Genomic DNA, 19,417 nt, shown 5'->3' with positions numbered 1-19,417 from the left:
TTTCCTGTCCTGCTAAGCATTCAAAATGTAAGGAGTACTTTTGGTTGTCAGGGGAAATGTATGGAGTAAAAAGTACATTATTTTCTTTAGGAATGTAGTGGACTAAAAATAAAAGTTGTCAAAAATATAAATAGTAAAGTATAGATACCCCCCAAAAACTACTTAAGTAATACTTTAAAGTATTTTTACTTAAGTACTATACACCACTGGGAAAAATGAATGGAGTTTTTGTAGGGTTTTTGGATAAAAGCTGAAAATAAGGTCTGTGGTTAACACAGGCTTAAGAGATCTTATACGTTTTGTTCTATGAGATAATCTTAATCAGCTAACTTCACTTTATTTTATTTTTTAAAGCATTTATGTAATCAAAAAATGCACATAGAGCACATAAAAGGCTTCATAATTTATAAAGATCACATTAACTGACTGATATTATCTCATAGAACAAAACGTATAAGATCTTATAAGCCTGTCTTATTTTCTGCGTTTATTTTCTGCATTTAACCCTATTCTTTCCCCATTAATTTTCCCCATATGAATGGCTGAATGAACCAGAGGTAACTCATATCCGTTTTTTAGGACTTCAATCTGGTGAGCTCTATTGGGATGATATCAATTACAATGTCATGTTCAAAGTTGACAATTTTACCAATTGTAGATGAGAGCAGAACTACTTTGAAATAGTTTTGACTGTGTTTAAAACTTGGGAACATACAACATGGGATCTTTCACATCGTCTACACATGTGGCATTGCAGTCTTATCAATACAGTGTAACAAGCAATCAGTTATCTATAAGTTGCGTGGCAGCGTTGTAGAGGCTGTGCATGTTATGTACTTTGTATCACTTGCTTGTCCTATGCAGATAAATGACCAAATGCTCTACTGGCAGATTAACTAATTGTGTGCTGCGATGTTTGAAAACAACATGCTTATGTTATGGTTATAGATAAGCTAAAAATGTGCATGATTAAGTGTTCATTATCATAATTGAGAGTGTGACGGTCTCTCCTCTGTTGCTCAGTAATGTACATTCATCCCTGTGATAGCTTTAGGGTTTGTTCACTGTACAAACTGTGTGGTTCCCCTCCCTGCAATCTGCATAGTTTTATAATAACCTCCATAATCTTTGGTTTATGATAAGGTAATACACTTGTAGGCCTACTAATATCATTGAGATGTTTCATATTCTTCAAAAATGGATACCCTCTGACCCCTGCAAAAGGTTGACATGCAACATCTGTTAAGCACTATATTTGAAAAAAATAAGGATTGCACTCGGGTAAAGGTTAATGAAGAATAATTAATACGGACATGCTATTCTTAAAGTTTTGGCAATGATATTACTGGATCCTATAGGTGCATGTTAGTGGAGAAGTTCATATTGAGAGAGAGAATGTGATAGAATCTGATTGTACTGCCAGTCCCTGTCCCTCAATCAATCAGATGTCAATTCTATGGTTTGGATATGGCTTTTACATAGCCTGTATTGTACATGGAAGACAGACCCTTGCTCTGGATTGTGTGAAACTCAGAATCGAAGGTGAATGTTTGTCTTTCACTGAAAACCTGCAGTTCTCTTTCTTTCCCTCTCACTCAAAGGCTAAAGCACCAGACATAATAAATGTCCTACTATTGTAAGTCCTACTACTGCGACATTCAAATGTACAAAAATGTATCTGAAATGCAGCCATACACATCAACAACCGTCATTTTATATAGCTTAATAACACACAGTGGTGTGATGTAACTAAGTAAAAAATAATTTGAAGTACTACTTAATTATTTTTTTTGGGTGTGTGTGTACTTTACTATTTATATTTTTGACAGCTTTTACTTTTACTCCACTACACCCCCCCCCCCCCCCCCCCCCCCCCCAAAAGAAGATGTACTTCTTACTCCAATACATTTTCCCTAGCACCCAAAAGTAGGCCTACACGTTACATTTTGAATGCTTAGGAAGGACAGTAATATGGTCTAATTCACGCACCTATCAATATAACGTGTTGTCATCCCTACTGCCTCTTATCTGGCAGACTCACTAAACACAAACATTGAGTTTGTAAATGACGTCTGAGTGTTGCAGTGTGCCCCTGCTGTCCATAAATAAATAAAAAATACAAAATAAATATGTGAGTTTGGTTTGCTTAATATAAGGAATTTGATGTATAGCATTTACTTTTACTTGTAACTTTTTCCACCACTGTACTTAAGTACATTTAAAACCAGATATTTTTTGACTTTTACTCAACTGGTATTTTACTGGGTGACTTTCACTTTCACTTTATATATACTTTTGTAAAATGGAGTACTTTTTCCACCACTGATAACACACAATATATATTGATCTCCACTACAACATACTAGTGTATCCAAAATGCAGCCATAGGCTACACCTAAATTATAGCCCACTGTAGTCTATGAAAACTGATTTCCCGTTAGAAATTGCACTTTTTTTGTACTAATCAAATCCTCCTGCTGCAGGATTTTACTCCTGCAACGACACTGGTCAAATTAAGATCCTACATCTGTATGTGATGCACTGCACACACAATATCTACCTGTCCCCATAAAGGAAGAGGCAACTACGTTAAAAAAAAATCCATGGAAAGAGCAAATGGCACTTTTAAAATTCATGTTCACAGCAACAAGAACTTAATGTATACTGTATGTACAGTAATTACCAGGGTTTATAAATGTGCAGGGTGTCATGTACAGTATGTTTTGCAGGGTTCAGAAAGTAGAGAGAAAAACATTTTAGCAGCCCCACTAATGATAGTGCTGAGAATTTATTTCCTTAAATTCTGCCCATTTTGCCATGGGGTGTAGATCAAATGTTGACGTTTTAAAGCAAGTTTGCTATAATTTTACACATTTTGCCATGGGGTGGAGAAAAGATTTAGCAATTTTATAACTCATTTCATGCAATTCTACTTATTTTTCCATGGGGTGTAGATCAAAATATGTAGTTTTACAGCTAATTTCCCTGCAATTCTACACATTTTGCCATAGGATGGAGGTAAATGTTTGCAGTTTTTACTATGATAAGTGATGATCAATGGGCCCCACGCTGCTTGGTAATTCAACCATGCTTACTACTAGTTTAGATAGCTGGTCGCTAGACTAATTTACCAATCCAAAAGAAAATAGCTGACATGGGGTAATTGAGTGAGTGCTAATGCACAACCAAATTTCGAAATTGCACCTTGTGTATTCTATTATTCAAACTCTCAATAGTAAGCTGAGACCCCGATTGAGTTCCTAAAAAATAAAATAATAATAATACTTTTTTTTCTTTTTTTGTTGTTGTTTGAAATTGGTCGGGCCGCCAGTTGCCCATCCCTGTTCTAAGTGAAAGCGAAAATTGAAGGGCCATATCAAGTAACTTTCGGTTTAAGTCCTGGATTTCCCCTTGTTTTGTGAGACGAAAAACAATATAACATATTGTTGTGTCACAGTGGATTTAGGGAGAGAAAGGCAGAGGAGCTGATGTTTTTTTTTCGGTTGGGACTTATGATTAAAAGGTAATGAAAAAGTATTGTATGTCATTGGCATGTTTGCATATTGATAGATCAATGTTTTAAGTAAATCAAGTAGTTCATAATCGATCTTTGAACCGTGTTCTAAGATACTTCAGTTTTTTTTGCGATAACAGTATGTATCTTCACAAGGAATCACTTTACATGTGGATAATATAGCAACCAATGAAAAGGCATGTTCCTGGAAGTTTTATAGAGTAGAAGTGCCCTTTACTTACAATAGACCTACCTGATTTCAACTGACCCTCTTTACTGTAATGTTCTATTTCCCTAGCCTCTCAGAGGACAGTTGAGAATGAGTGGCTCACTGCTGCTCGCACAGGTAAGCTGCACACTTCCACAGAGGCAGAGTATAAAGTCACCGTCTTGCACTGTCACTATTTTTGGTGCCAAGCAAGTCAGGCTGTCCAGTGCCAGACCTATACGACAGCATTACATTATTAAGAGGTACAGTGCCTTCGGAAAGTATTCAGACCCCTTGGCATTTTCCACATTTTGTTACGTTACAGCCTTATTCTAAAATGTATTACATTTGTTTTAATAACACAATACCCCATAATGACAAAGCAAAAACAGGTTTTTAGAAATGTTTGCTAATTTACATCACATGTACATATGTATTCAGACCCTTTACTCAGTACTTTGTTGAAGCACCTTTGGCAGCGATTACAGCATAGAGTCTTATTGGGTATGACACTACAAGCTTGGCACACCTGTATTTGGGGAGTTTCTCCCATTCTTCTCTGCAGATCCTCTCAAGCCAGGTTGGATGGGGAGCGTTGCTGCACAGCTATTTTCAGGTCTCTCCAGAGATGTTCGATCAAGTTCAAGTCCGGGCTCTGGCTGGGCCACTCAAGGACATTCAGAGACTTGTCCCGAAGCCACTCCTGCATTGTCTTGGCTGTGTGCTTAGGGTCGTTGTCCTGTTGGAAGGTGAACCTTCACCCCAGTCTGAGGTCCTGAGCGCTCTGGAGCAGGTTTTCATCAAGGATCTCTCTGTACTTTGCTCCATTAATCTTTCCCTAGATTTTGACTAGTCTCCCAGTCCCTACAGCTGAAAAACATCCCCACAGCATGATGCTGCCATCACCATGCTTCACCGTAGGGATGTTGCCAGGTTTCCTCCAGACGTGACGCTTGGCATCCAGGCCAAAGAGTTCAATCTTGGTTTTATCAGACCAGAGAATCTTGTTTCTCATGGTCTGATAGGCTTTAGGTTCCTTTTGGCAAACTCCAAGCGGGCTGTCATGTGCCTTTTACTGAGGAGTGGCTTCCGTCTGGCCACTCTACCATAAAGGCCTGATTGGTGGTGCTGCAGAGATGGTTGTCCTTCTGGAAGGTTCTCCCATCTCCACAGAGGAACTCTAGAGTTCTGTCAGAGTGACCATCGGGTTATTGGTCACCTCCCTGACCAAGGCCCTTCTCCCCTGATTGCTCAGTTTGGCCGCGCGGCCAGCTTTAGGAAGAGTCTTGGTGGTTCCAAATATCTTCCATTTAAGAATGACGGAGGCCACTGTGTTCTTGGGGACCTTCAATGCTGCAGAAATTTGTTGGTACCCTTCCCCAGATCTGTGCCTCGACACAATCCTGTCTCGGAGCCCTACGGACAATTCCTTCGACATTATGGCTTGGTTTTTGCTCTGACATGAATTGTCAACTGTGAGACATTATATAGACAGGTGTGTGCCTTTCCAAATCATGCCCAATCAATTGAATTTACCACAGGTGGACTCCAATCAAGTTGTAGAAACATCTCAAGGATGATCAATGGAAACAGGATGCTCCTGAGTTCAATTTCGAGTCTCATAGCAAAGTGTCTGAATACTTATGTAAATAAGGTATTTCTGTTTTTTATTTTTTATACATTTGCAAAAATGTATAAAAACCTGTTTTTGTTTTGTCATTATGGGGTATTGTGTGTATATTGCTGAGGACATTGTTTTATTTAATCCATTTTAGAATAAGGCTTTAACGTAACAAAATGTGGAAAAAGTCAAGGGGTCTGAATAATTTCTGAAGGCACTGTATATAAGAGGTAATCTCACAGATAATGGTTTTATGACATTGTATGCCTCTCTCCCCTCCCCACCCCTCACCAGTCCATTCCTCCATTCCCACTGAAGTGCCCATGCTGCCACCAGGCTGGGGCCAGAAAGGTCAAAGGTCAGCGTGCTGTGTGTCCACGCTGCTCCGAGGCCCTGCGCCGTGTCTACCAGTTCTGTTGGGCCTGTGGGAGGGAGTGGCCCCAGTCAGGAGGAACCCTGGAGGGCGAAGGGGGCCATTCCTCCTGCCTTCTGCCAGGCTGTGCCCTCAGGGCTGCCCTCCTCTCCCCAGAGGTCATAGCTGATCCCTGCAGTTCAGCCAAGGGATGCCCCTTCTTCAGGGCCTGTCCTGGCTGTAAGGCCCTCCTCACTCACACTGGAAAGGGATGCCCCAGTATCGTCTGTCCATACTGCCATAAGGCGTTCTGCTTCCGCTGCTTGAAGTGCTATTTTGAGTGTGTTTATGTTTATGAGTTCCATGTACAATGCACTGTGGTGGGTAACAGTCAGTCTCTCAGAGAGTTGGGAATGTAGAGGCTATGGCACATGGTCTTTGGAACATTAATTAATGCCTCATTCATTATCACTTGCAAAAGGAAATCATTTTGATTCTATATACTCCTGGAAATATTACACAAATTATATTGTACAAAGACAGCAAATTGCTATGCTTCATTATTGTCACTTTTTTCTCAGTTCTCTGCATGCTACTCAAGTAAAATATTCATAAATCCAGAAGTTATCATTTGTGTTCTGAGACCAGTCATGAGTTTCTGAATATAAGGGGGGAGGAAATTAAGATGTTTTTCCAGACAGTTTATAATCAGGTGGCCATTTATAAACGCTCCTCCCATCCACAGATGGTGGAGCCTCCATTCCAGTCTGATTACACCTGACTAGTATTCTGAGAATGGTCATATTTTTGGCCTCCTACACATGTCTATTTACAGCTGTGTTATAACCAAATCATACATAACTGGCACCTAGCGGTGCACTTTAAATAGCCTATACATCTGAACTATATGGACTTCACCACTATTTTTAGCACAGGATTATTTGCTTCTTAGGGATTTAAAGATATCTACATTTAATCTGCATGGTTATTACTGCTGGAAAATATTATTCAAAATAAAAGTCCCCCATTGAAACTAATGCAAACAGATAAAAATAGTGGAATCATGTCACAATTGGACTAGATAATGCATTTGTAGGTTGGAATGTTGTTATATAAATTCAACAAAATATAATAATTACTTAATTTGACACAAAAAAAATGTTACAAAACTGTTATAATTATTATTATCTATTATCTATTATTAATATTATATAATCGCACTGTGGATTTATTAGACTTCAGAATTACATTGGGTACATACTTACATTGCAATGTACAGCCTTACCTATGGATCTTGGGTCCATGAAATACAGTATCAGCCTACTCAGTGACACCCACAGATTACAATTGTAAAGAATTTACATTAATATTAGCGTGCTCTTATTGCAGGACTTTAACTGTGGAAAATTACCTCACAATTCAGTCTATTATGCGCAATGTTCAGCCTTATTTATGGATCTTCGGTCCATGAAATGGAGTAACAGCTTTCTCAGTGACACTCACAGCGCACAACTGTGAAGAGTTTTCAAATATTAGCGTCATAGCTCTTATTGCGGGACTCTGAAACCACTGTGAAATTAGCAACATTAAGCTCATCAGTCAACCTATGTGTTTTCAACATTCATATTGCAATGTACAGCCTGTTACCCCATTTCATGGACCCAAGATCCATAGGTAAGGCTGTACATTGCAATATGAATGTCCAAATCGCACAATAGGCTGAATAGTGAGGTGATTTCCGAGTTAAAGTCCCGCGATAAAAGCTGTAAAAATCATTGCGGTAAAGTGAGTAGACACTGGCAAAAAGCAGTCAAGCCATCCGCGCTTCAGTCTCCTCCTGAATTTGGGTGCGCGAATACACAACACTTTACGATATCACGTGTTTTCTGGTAGGGAAACTGAGTCGGATGCACTCTCATGCACAGATAGAGATGATTGTTACAACTCATTCAAGCAAACAGTTTGAAGCACACTTATTCAATCTTTCACAAGAAAAATTATACCAAATCGTTTCTTTCATTTTTGCACCTTATCAAAAATTACTTTGATATCATGGGTAGAGTGAGGCTGCAGAGGCTGCAGAAGCATACGGGGGGCGCTGTTTAGCAAATATGAAATTGTGAAAGCAAGATGTGTTTACAGTCATGACATATTAACACAGTACACAGACACAGTACACAGACACAGACACAGACACAGACACAGACACAGTACACAGACACAGACACAGACACAGTACACAGACACAGACACAGACACAGTAAACAGACACAGACACACACACACACACACACACACACACAGCTTCACAGCCAGATCTAAGTGAGCTTGATATGTTTTCCTTTGTTTTTATTTGTATATCAATAAAGATAGATTTAAAAAAAAAAAGTGTTTCATTAATACATTTCACTTGGCATATCCTCACATTCTTTATCTTTTTAATAATAATTAAAAAAAAGTAGTTATATTACAGTGACCTTTGATGACCCCACGTAAAAAAAATAATCCCATAACTTTTTATCTATGCTGGTTGTTAGCTTGCATAACTGATATTTGTATAATTGTAAGGGACACTTCATGTTTTATGGAAAATATTTAAATGTACAGAGTGGGTGAGTTCCATTCCTGACAGACTGATCAGATTCAATTTTAGCCTCAGAGCTTGATCACATTCAATAGTATCCTCAGAGGCTGATAAATCAGGATTCTGTCTTGTAGGCTGTTTCATAGGTAAAGCTCCTTGCAGGCAGATTAGCAGTCAGTGCATTATGTATATCAGCAAGAGTGGGTGCACTCTATTCCTGGCAGGATGATCAGATTCAATAGTAGCCTCAGAGGCTTATAAGTCAGGATGCTGCCTTGTAGGCTGTTTGCAAAGAGCCCTACATATGAAACAGCCTACAAGGCAGCTGCTCTTTGCTAACTGGGTGCTCATTGCCTGATTTATCAGCCTCTGAGGCTGCTATTGAATCTGATCAACTGCCAGGAACAGAGAGCACCCTCTCTGGATTATATGCATCAGCCTATAAAGCACTGACAGCTATTCTGCCTGCAAGGAACCTTACCTTTTAAACAGCCTACAAGGCACCCTAGTCAAAAAAAGCCTATAGGATTAGTGATTTTTCCAATAGAATCCTGCAGGATTATCACAATCCTATAGGATTTTGTGTCACCTCTATCGGAATCCTATTGGATACTTTTTTCCTATTGGAAATCAAAGTAATCCTATTGGATCATACAGGATTTCCGCAACCCTATAGGATTTGTGTCACCTCTATCAGAATCCTATTGGACTACTTCTTTCCTATTGGAAATCAAAAGTAATCTTATTGAACCCTATTGGATTCTCGCAATCCTGTAGGATTTTGTGTCACCTCTATCAGAATCATATTGTAATCCATTTGGACTACTTTTTTCCTATTGGAAATCAAAAGTAATCCTAATGGATCTCATAGGATTCTTGCAATCCATATTGTGTCACTTCTTTCAGAATCCTATTGGAATCCTATTGGACTATTTTCCCCCCTATTGGAAATCAAACCTATTGGATCCTATCTTGTAGGACTTTGTCACCCCAATCAGAATCCTATTTGATTTTTTTTCTTAATTGAACCCATTAAATGATATATTGTTTGTTGTCATTCGTTCCAGTACAATAAAACAACATTAATTACAACATTTTATTTAATCAGAAACAACAGTTCTATAATCATTTCAGTTTTATTCACCACCACAACATGGGATTGATTCAAGGCTGCAAATTCATTTGCAGTATGACTACCAGTACAGTACAGCTTTTTCAACAAAACACTCACTTGAATTATTTGATTTGATTCTTATTCATGCAACTTCTTGTCTTTGAATTAGAATACATTACAATACGACATAAAATACTATATACAATGTTACAATACCACAATATTTTGGGGGATATTCCCCTTAGAATACACAGCATCTAAGGAATATAAATGTCTAGGTACAGTAACACACAGATATGAGCTTATCTTTCATTTAATATATAATAGTCAGCTATGCATACAAAACATGGAATGTTCCCTTTACCCTCTTTATGTTGGGATAGGAAGAGGAAAATAAACCCCCTCAACTCCTTCCCTCCCAGGGTTGTACAAATCCCCCTCCCTCCCTCCCTCCCTCCCAGGGTTGTAGCCCATCCCCCGCCTCCCTCCCCCCAGAGCTGTCCCCCCCCCCACTCTCCCTCCATCCCTAGAAGGTGCTCCCTCCCCATCTTCCCTATCTCCCTCCTGGATGTAACTACCAGTGCCCATCTAGTGACCTCTTGGCACACCTGATCCAGGTGTTGTAAAAATACAAAAAATGACGACCTGTGTCATTAAGATGACATCACATTGTTAATATACAGTGGGGAGAACAAGTATTTGATACACTGCCGATTTTGCAGGTTTTCCTACTTACAAAGCATGTAGAGGTCTGTAATTTTTATCATAGGTACACTTCAACTGTGAGAGACGGAATCTAAAACAAAAATCCAGAAAATTACATTGTATGATTTTTAAGTAATTAATTTGCATTTTATTGCGTGACATAAGTATTTGATACATCAGAAAATCAGAACTTAATATTTGGTACAGAAACCTTTGTTTGCAATTACAGAGATCATACGTTTCCTGTAGGTCTTGACCAGGTTTGCACACACTGCAGCAGGGATTTTGGCCCACTCCTCCATACAGACCTTCTCCAGATCCTTCAGGTTTCGGGGCTGTCGCTGGGCAATACAGACTTTCAGCTCCCTCCAAAGATTTTCTATTGGGTTCAGGTCTGGAGACTGGCTAGGCCATTCCAGGACCTTGAGATGCTTCTTACGGAGCCACTCCTTAGTTGCCCTGGCTGTGTTTCGGGTTGTTGTCATGCTGGAAGACCCAGCCACGACCCATCTTCAATGCTCTTACTGAGGGAAGGAGGTTGTTGGCCAAGATCTCGCGATACATGGCCCCATCCATCCTCCCCTCAATACGGTGCAGTCGTCCTGTCCCCTTTGCAGAAAAGCATCCCCAAAGAATGATGTTTCCACCTCCATGCTACACAGTTGGGAAGTTCTTGGGGTGGTACTCATCCTTCTTCTTCCTCCAAACACGGCGAGTGGAGTTTAGACCAAAAAGCTCTATTTTTGTCTCATCAGACCACATGACCTTCTCCCATTCCTCCTCTGGATCATCCAGATGGTCATTGGCAAACTTCAGACGGGCCTGGACATGCACTGGCTTGCGTGCGCTGCAGGATTTTAATCCATGACGGCGTAGTGTGTTACTAATGGTTTTCTTTGAGACTGTCGTCCCAGCTCTCTTCAGGTCATTGACCAGGTCCTGCCGTGTAGTTCTGGGCTGATCCCTCACCTTCCTCATGATCATTGATGCCCCACGAGGTGAGATCTTGCATGGAGCCCCAGACTGAGGGTGATTGACCATCATCTTGAACTTCTTCCATTTTCTAATAATTGCGCCAACAGTTGTTGCCTTCTCACCAAGCTGCTTGCCTATTGTCCTGTAGCCCATCACAGCCTTGTGCAGGTCTACAATTTTATCCCTGATGTCCTTACACAGCTCTCTGGTCTTGGCCATTGTGGAGAGGTTGGAGTCTGTTTGATTGAGTGTGTGGACAGGTGTCTTTTATACAGGTAACGAGTTCAAACAGGTGCAGTTAATACAGGTAATGAGTGGAGAACAGGAGGGATTCTTAAAGAAAAACTAATAGGTCTGTGAGAGCCGGAATTCTTACTGGTTGGTAGGTGATCAAACACTTATGTCATGCAATAAAATGCAAATTAATTACTTAAAAATCATACAATGTGATTTTCTGGATTTTTGTTTTAGATTCCGTCTCTCACAGTTGAAGTGTACAACTGTACCTATGCTTTGTAAGTAGGAAAACCTGCAAAATCGTCAGTGTATCAAATACTTGTTCTCTCCACTGTATCTCTATGCTGTTTGGCTGTAATGCCACATAGCGCTCCTTTTTGACACAAATGTAAACAACCTTGAAGACAATCTCAGCAGGTTTAACAGCTATTGTTGTTGCAGTTGGCACAATACATTTAACGTGTGACGCAGATGCACCAGATGCAAATGTTTACTCACGTTGTGTCCCTTGGACCTCGGGGGGGGATGGAGCTGCATGAAATAGCTACTGTGCTGGCGGTTTCACCATCTCAAGTGGCAAGGGTGGCAGTTCAATATTGGTCTCTTATGATGTTATTACAGTTCACGTGTCCACGGTCCACCTTCTTAGGTAATTGTCTAAGAGGTTTGAAGGGTTGGTGCTCCATATGTTAAGCAGCCAAGGTAACTATAGTGTATAGCCAAGTTTTGGGGATAAATCCTTTAGAATGTAATGTAAATGTCTATACAATTTACATCGACAAAATTCATATAAATCCTATAGGAGAAAAATACATTGAAATCCTATAGGATCCTATAGTATTCCAATGCAAGGATCCAATTAGAATCCAATTAGAATCCAATAGAAAAATAATATCATATTTTGGAACCAGCCGTATTGGACTCCCATGGGATTGTATCCTATATGGTTTTATTTTATAGGATCCCATAATATTCCAATCCAAGAATCCAATAAAAAAAATCTTATCAGACTTTGGAACCAGTCCTACATGACTCCTATAGGATTCTATTCTACAGGATTTTATGTACAAGAATCTAATAGAGACATTTTATCAGTGTGCTGGAGTCTGGTGTAGCGGTCTAAGCTCCCGACTCCGGATCCCCTTGGCGACGAATGTTTGATCCCCAGCTTGGCTGACTGTCTGTGTCCTTAACCACTTTCTGTACTCACATCTGTTCTGTCAATAAAAATGACTCTGATCTCACAAAAACACATATTACCCTGGTCAAAAAAAAAATATCGTATTAAATCCAAAAGAAAATCCTATCAGATTTTGGAACCAGTCCCACTTCACTCCTGTAATCCTATAGGATAGGTTCCAAAATTTTGGATTGTAATAGGATTTTATTTTGGACTCGGGCAGAATCCTGACTTATTAGCCTGTCAGGAAGGGCGCTCACCCAATGTAAATTCAAATATTATTATTAAGTGTCACTTTATAATTATGTACATATCAGTTATGCAAGATAACAACTATCATAGATAACAAGCTAGCTTGCTAGCTAGCTAGCTAACAAAACTATCTAGCTAACTAGCTAGCTCACAAGACTAGCCAAGTTAGCTGCTTTATTCCTTGCATGCGATTGGCTGTGGTCTTGGGGGCGGCACCCAGCCTGGGAGACAGGGCTGTCTGTCAGTCATCGTTCAGGGCTTAAATGTCCCACGAGTGCATTGTGATCAACGCAGCCACAGTGCTACTTGATGAAGTGCATCTGAACAAATGAATGAATGATGCATGGTACTTTTGATTATCTCTTGATCTCCACAAAGAGACACCTGTCTTATTTGCGCCCATCTCAGTGAACTAAGCCATTGCGGAGGCAGAGACTAATCCACTGCAGAGGCCGCAGGGATGGCACAGTCCAAGAAGAAGGGGAGTGTGGCTGCACAATGCATGTCTCCCTCCAGAATGGGCTCTCTCCCACCAATTTGTGCACATTCATTGTTTCATAACTTAATTGTGTGAATTGTTTGCATTTGATTGTTAGTGTCTATCAATTCCCCATTACATAGGCCTATATCACCAGTAGTAGGTTAGTAGGGGGTAACTAGCCCCCTGGGGTAACTACCCCCCCTGTAATTCACACAAAGACCACAAGATGTCACCATGTTATTTCCCCAACACTTTCCCTGTCTGTCACTGTTCTTGCTGAACAACACATTTCCTCTGTATCATCACAACTTTTGGAGATATTTCAACAAAACGATTTTGTGGTAAGTTGATCAAATATTTAGAAATTTTGAAAAAGTTGTAGAAATATTCCAATGACGTTAGATCTATATGTTCATGCTCTACAACATTCGCAGAGTACGACCCTACCTTACACAGAAAGCGGCACAGGTCCTAATCCAGGCACTTGTCATCTCCCGTCTGGATTACTGCAACTCGCTGTTGGCTGGGCTTCCTGCCTGTGCCATTAAACCCCTACAACTTATCCAGAACGCTGCAGCCCGTCTGGTGTTCAACCTTCCCAGGTTCTCTCATGTCACCCCGCTCCTCCGCACACTCCACTGGCTTCCAGTTGAAGCTCGCATCTTCTACAAAACCATGGTGCTTGCCTACGGAGCTGTGAGGGGAACGGCACCTCCTTACCTTCAGGCTCTGATCAGTCCCTACACCCAAACGAGGGTACTACGTTCATCCACCTCTGGCCTGCTAGCCCCCATACCTCTACGGAAGCACAGTTCCCGCTCAGCCCAGTTAAAGCTATTCGCTGCTCTGGCACCCCAATGGTGGAACAAGCTCCCCCACGACGCCAGGACAGCGGAGTCACTGACCACCTTCCGGAGACACTTGAAACCCTACCTCTTTAAGGAATACCTGGAATAGTATAACAGTAATCCTTCTACACCCCCCCTCCCCCAGTGGTGGTTGTCCCACTGGCTATCCTAAGTTGAATGCACCAATTTGTAAGTCGCTCTGGATAACAGCGTCTGCTAAATGACTTAAATGTAAATGTATATATTACAAAAATATATATACAAGTAAGAAAGCCTTAAGATAAATAATCCACTTGTTTAGAGAGAAACATTTAGATAATTTTTGAGTAAAGTAGTAATATGTTGGATGAGTATGTTGGGGGCAACTGGGAGTGCCAGTTACCACGGTACTTTAAAAAAACGGCCCTTTAGCTAAAAACAACATTTCATGAAATAACTTTAAAAAGTGTCAACTGTAGCCATTTATTTCCCTTTATAGTTTATTCGCCTAAGCATGACCTTCATCCACATACCAATTTTTTTTCCAAACGCTTTTTTGTGTCAGCTATTAGACATTGTTCTTAGGGGGGCTAGTTACCCCCTAGTACCCTACATTTACTGTTAATTCCTATGATTTCGAATCTACAATGTTTGTTTGGTTATGGTAATGTATGTTAATGCATTCATTATATTATTATTCCAGTCTTTTACCGTTCTCATTGTCGAGTGGACCTGTTGTTTGCACAACCTATGCTACACTTTTGGTTTATTTCATTCCATTTACAAGTTTTGTCAATTTGTCATTGTCTTTTGTTTGGAGCTCTCCTGTCAATGTTGAGTAAGGATGCACACCTGATTATGCATAGAAGTAGGCCTATAGGCTACCTGGCTTGCGTGCAAATGTAGGCATATAAATGCTCCCATTTGGGGATCTTGATAATATTTCTGATTTGCTTAATGCACTACCACTAATGAGCTGTGGAGCTTGTCAAAGTTATGTTTTCGTCACCTCATACAGCAAGCAAACGAAGTCTGTTTTCACATCCATTGACAATGACAATAATTCCTCAATGTATTTGAAAAATCTTTCCAGCTCTCTCTTTCGATAACCACTCAGCTTGAAAGGGAAAAATGTAATGGTCTGATCCAGTGGAAACGTCATAAAATAGGCCTACCTGATTACTTATCCCTTGAGCAAATAGCCTACAGCTGTGTCTGTCCCGAGGTCCCAGAATATTTTATACAATGTTGTAAGGAGCTTTAGGCCGGACCCAAATTAATAGTTGATACGTTTCAAGTTCGTTGCAGACAGGCCATGCATAGCCAATGTGATTTATAGGATATTTATTTTTATCAGGATATTTTCTACCTGCAGGCTGCAATGTTTTTATTTGTTGTCTTTATAGGCTATTTTTATATACTGTAGTTGGCAATGGCAATAGAAGATACTTTTTTCGGTTTGTATCATTTTCATTTTCAAATCAAATCAAACTTTATTTGTCACATGCGCCGAATACAACAGGTGTAGACCTTACCGTGAAATGCTTAATTACAAGCCCTTAACCAACAATGCAGTTCAAGAAAGAGTTAAGGAAATATTTACCAAATAAACTAAAGTAAAAAATAATAAAAAGTAACACAATAAAATAACAATAACGAGGCTATATACAGGGGGTACCGGTACCGAGTCAATGTGCGGGGGTACAGGTTAGTCGAGGTAATTTGTACATGTAGGTAGGAGTAAAGTGACTATGCATTGATAATAGACAGCAGGTAGCAGCAGTGTAAAAACAAATGGGGGGGGGGTCAATGTAAATAGTCCGGGTGGCAATTTGATTAATTGTTCAGCAGTCTTATGGCTTGGAGGTAGAAGCTGTTAAGGAGGCTTTTGGTCCTAGACTTGGCGCTCCAGTACCGCTTGCCGTGACCAGCCTTTCAAAGCACTTCATGGCTTCCGACGTGAGTGCTACGGGGCGGTAATCATTTAGGCAGGTTCCCTTCGCTTCCTTGGGCACAGGGACTATGGTGGTCTGCTTGAAACATTACATTTACATTTAAGTAATTTAGCAGACACTCTTATCCAGAGCAACTTACAAATTGGTGCATTCAACTTAGGATAGCCAGTGGGACAACCACATCTTGATCACAGTAAGTACACTTCTTCAAACAAGCAGCTGTGAGCAAAGTCAGTGCAATCAGGGACAACTACATCTCGATCACAATAAGTACATGTAGGTTTTACAGACTTGGTCAGGGAGAGGTTGAAAATGTCAGTGAAGACACTTGCCAGTTGGTCCGCGCATGCTTTGAGTACAAATCAAATCAAATCAAATTGTATTGGCCACATGCACCGAATACAACAGGTGCAGACATTACAGTGAAATGCTTACTTACAGCCCTTAACCAACAGTGCATTTATTTTTTATAAAAATGTAGAATAAAACAACAAAAAAGTGTTGAGAAAAAAAGAGCAGAAGTAAAATAAAATAACAGTAGGGAGGCTATATATACAGGGGGGTACCGGTGCAGAGTCAATGTGCGGGGGCACCGGCTAGTTGAGGTAGTTGAAGTAATATGTACATGTGGGTAGAGTTAAAGTGACTCTGCATAAATAATTAACAGAGTAGCAGCAGCGTAGAAAGATGGGGTGGGGGGGGGGGGGCAGTGCAAATAGTCCAGGTAGCCATGATTAGCTGTTCAGGAGTCTTATGGCTTGGGGGTAGAAGCTGTTGAGAAGTCTTTTGGACCTAGACTTGGCGCTCCAGTACCGCTTGCCGTGCGGTAGCAGAGAGAACAGTCTTTGACTTGGGTGGCTGGAGTCTTTGACAATTATTTGGGCTTTCCTCTGACACCGCCTAGTATAGGTCCTGGATGGCAGGAATCTTGGCCCCAGTGATGTACTGGGCCGTACGCACTACCCTCTGTAGTGCCTTACGGTCAGATGCCGAGCAGTTGCCATACCAGGAGGTGATGCAACCGGTCAGGATGCTCTCGATGGTGCAGCTGTATAACATTTTGAGGATCTGGGGACCCATGCCAAATCTTTTCAGTCTCCTGAGGGGGAAAAGGTGTTGTCGTGCCCTCTTCACGACTGATTTGCCAAATGGAGGGCGAGGGAGAGCTTTGTATGCGTCTCTGTGCGTGGAGTAAAGATGGTCTAGAGTTTTTCTTCCTCTGGTTGCACATTTAACATGCTGGTAGAAATTAGGTAGAACGGATGTAAGTTTCCCTGCATTAAAGTCCCCGGCCACTAGGAGCGCTGCCTCTGGACGTCCTTGTAATCCGTCTGGCCCAGCGGTTTTGCGAATGTTAACCTGTTTAAAGGTCTTGCTCACATTGGCTACCGAGAGCGTTATCACACAGTCGTCCGGAACAGCTGGTGCTCTCATGCATGCTTCAGTGTTGCTTGCCTCGAAGCGAGCATAAAAGGCATTTCACTCATCTGGTAGGCTCGCGTCACTGGGCAGCTCGCTGCTGGGTTTCCCTTTGTAGTCCGTAATCGTTTTCAAGCCCTGCCCAGGCCCGGGCGCCACGAGGGTGCAAAAGGGGGCAATGACCCCTTAGTTTTAATATTGTGCCCCCTCAGTTTTGTGTCCCTATTCTGTCCCACAATCTGCCCCCTCTGTCATGCCCAACCGATTTGTTGTGTATGCTTTATTCATGCAACTCCCTTGCACGCATCATACCTACATCATACACATTTTACCGGTTTAAAAAAAACGATGGATTGGCCTTCACAGTAGAAGGGCGGGGTCAATTTGACCGTTTAGGTTTACTTTCAAAGTTACGTAATACGAAGAAAAAAAAACGTTTCACGTGCAGCTTGATGGAATTTAGCTAATGTTAACAGTTAGGTAGGTAGCTGATAGTATGATGGATATTAGAAAGTGGCTTCGCCAGGGCACAATGGCAGCATCGGATCAAAGTGGCGGGTAGGGGGAGAAGCCTGCCACAGAGGCCAAAGGCAAGGAGCAAAGGCACCTGTGCAACCTTCTTGCAGCCTGGTGACATAGGAGGTAACCAACTCGAGGAGGGGCCTGCAGCCGCCAAGACCGAACCTAGCAGCAGCACCGGCAGTACATTACAAGCACAGACGCCTCCGTTAGTGCCTGACGACCTCGGTGATGAGGAGCCAGTGCAGGTTTGTCTGGGGAATTATATCCAACCGCCTGTACTGTGGGAGAAAACTGGCATTTTGTAGCGCAGGGTTCAAAAGCAGAGAGTGACTGGAATATTCCTGCAAGGCAGATGCAGTTTGATGAGTTATGGGAGAAATACAAGCACACTTGGACACCCCCGCTCCAAGCAAACGAAAAAGAGTAGTGAGTAGTAATCTGAAAGAATATGTTTTCGAAACAACAATGGGCCAGCAAGAAGAGGATAATGAGAGGGAGTGCAAAATACAGTTTTTCAGCACTCTGGATGCTGTACTGGGAGAAATGTCAGCAATATTTAACGAACGAAACAGCCAACTTGTTGAGGCCCTGTGTGCCTTGCACCCAGAGAATGAAACCTTTATGGATGTGGTGTGAAAAAGTGAAACCACTGCTGGACTTAATCTCAGGAGATTTTGTGGAAACTGAGTTTACTGTCGCATGCCAGTTTCTACAGACTGAAATCGCCGATCTGGAGAAGAAAAATGGACAACGCAGAGTATTTTGGATAGATACTCCAGGCCTCTAACAGCAATGTCTACTGTGATGATGGCATTGAAGCTGGGATAAACATTTGGAGCATCCACGGCAACTTGCGAGAACTCTTTTTCAACATTGAAAAACGTATTCAGTGAGCACAGACGGAGCATGTTGCACAGGAGGAAAGAGCAGCTGATTCAACTGGCATTTGAGAGGGATCCTACAAGCAAATTCCGTGGGGAGTGGAACGAGAGACTGCTGAGAAGGTTCAAAACAGCATCAAGGCGGCTGCAACTCTTTTTAATCTGGGTAAGAACAGGCACCCTGGCTGGGCTTGTATTATTTTGTTATTTTCTAGCTTTTGGAAATGCGTGGCAAATGTCAAAAATAGGCATAGACGTGATTTTGTCTGTTATCATACGCAGCATAGTACGGCACTCTTGTGGGAAGACAGCTTGGTAGCTGCGTCCAAGCTGCATTGTAACGATAAGTCATGGTAGTGCATTGTACATTGTTGTTTGCTTTCCACTATTGGAAATGCATTGTATTGGCATGGGAAGTGTTATTACGGTAATTAGCAACTGTGTTGAATTGGATTGATGGGTATTGTACATGTAGCTGTGTAGCGTTGTCATAACTTGCAATTTCTCAAGATTGTAAAGCGGTGCAGTAGCCTGTATTCTTGCGGCAAGACAGCCATGCGTGGCTGCAAATACATTGTGTGTAATTGTAC

At 41.3% G+C, this 19,417-nt stretch overlaps 1 protein-coding gene across 1 annotated transcript; it reads left to right on the top strand.

Moving 5' to 3' along the window:
- Positions 1 to 3,391: 3,391 nt before the first annotated feature.
- LOC311142685 (uncharacterized protein) lies at positions 3,392 to 6,213 on the top strand. The gene is made up of 3 exons (XM_084178338.1): positions 3,392 to 3,523; positions 3,813 to 3,860; positions 5,638 to 6,213. Exons 2-3 carry the CDS (start codon positions 3,834 to 3,836, stop codon positions 6,112 to 6,114), a joined length of 504 nt encoding a protein of 167 aa, XP_084034464.1. The 5' UTR covers positions 3,392 to 3,523; positions 3,813 to 3,833; the 3' UTR covers positions 6,115 to 6,213.
- Positions 6,214 to 19,417: the final 13,204 nt, after the last annotated feature.

This window comes from Coregonus lavaretus (genome assembly GCF_964263955.1).
Source record: "Coregonus lavaretus genome assembly, chromosome: 15".
In the NCBI taxonomy this organism is placed as follows: Eukaryota; Metazoa; Chordata; class Actinopteri; order Salmoniformes; family Salmonidae; genus Coregonus; species Coregonus lavaretus.
Note: the sequence above shows the minus strand (reverse complement) of the source record. Positions and strands in the feature narration are given on the sequence as shown.

Coding starts and splice junctions, on each gene's coding strand:
- LOC311142685 (XM_084178338.1), top strand. CDS start 3,834: ATGAGTGGCTCACTGCTGCTCGCACAG. Junction 3,861..5,637: donor GCTCACTGCTGCTCGCACAG/GTAAGCTGCACA, acceptor ACCCCTCACCAG/TCCATTCCTCCATTCCCACT.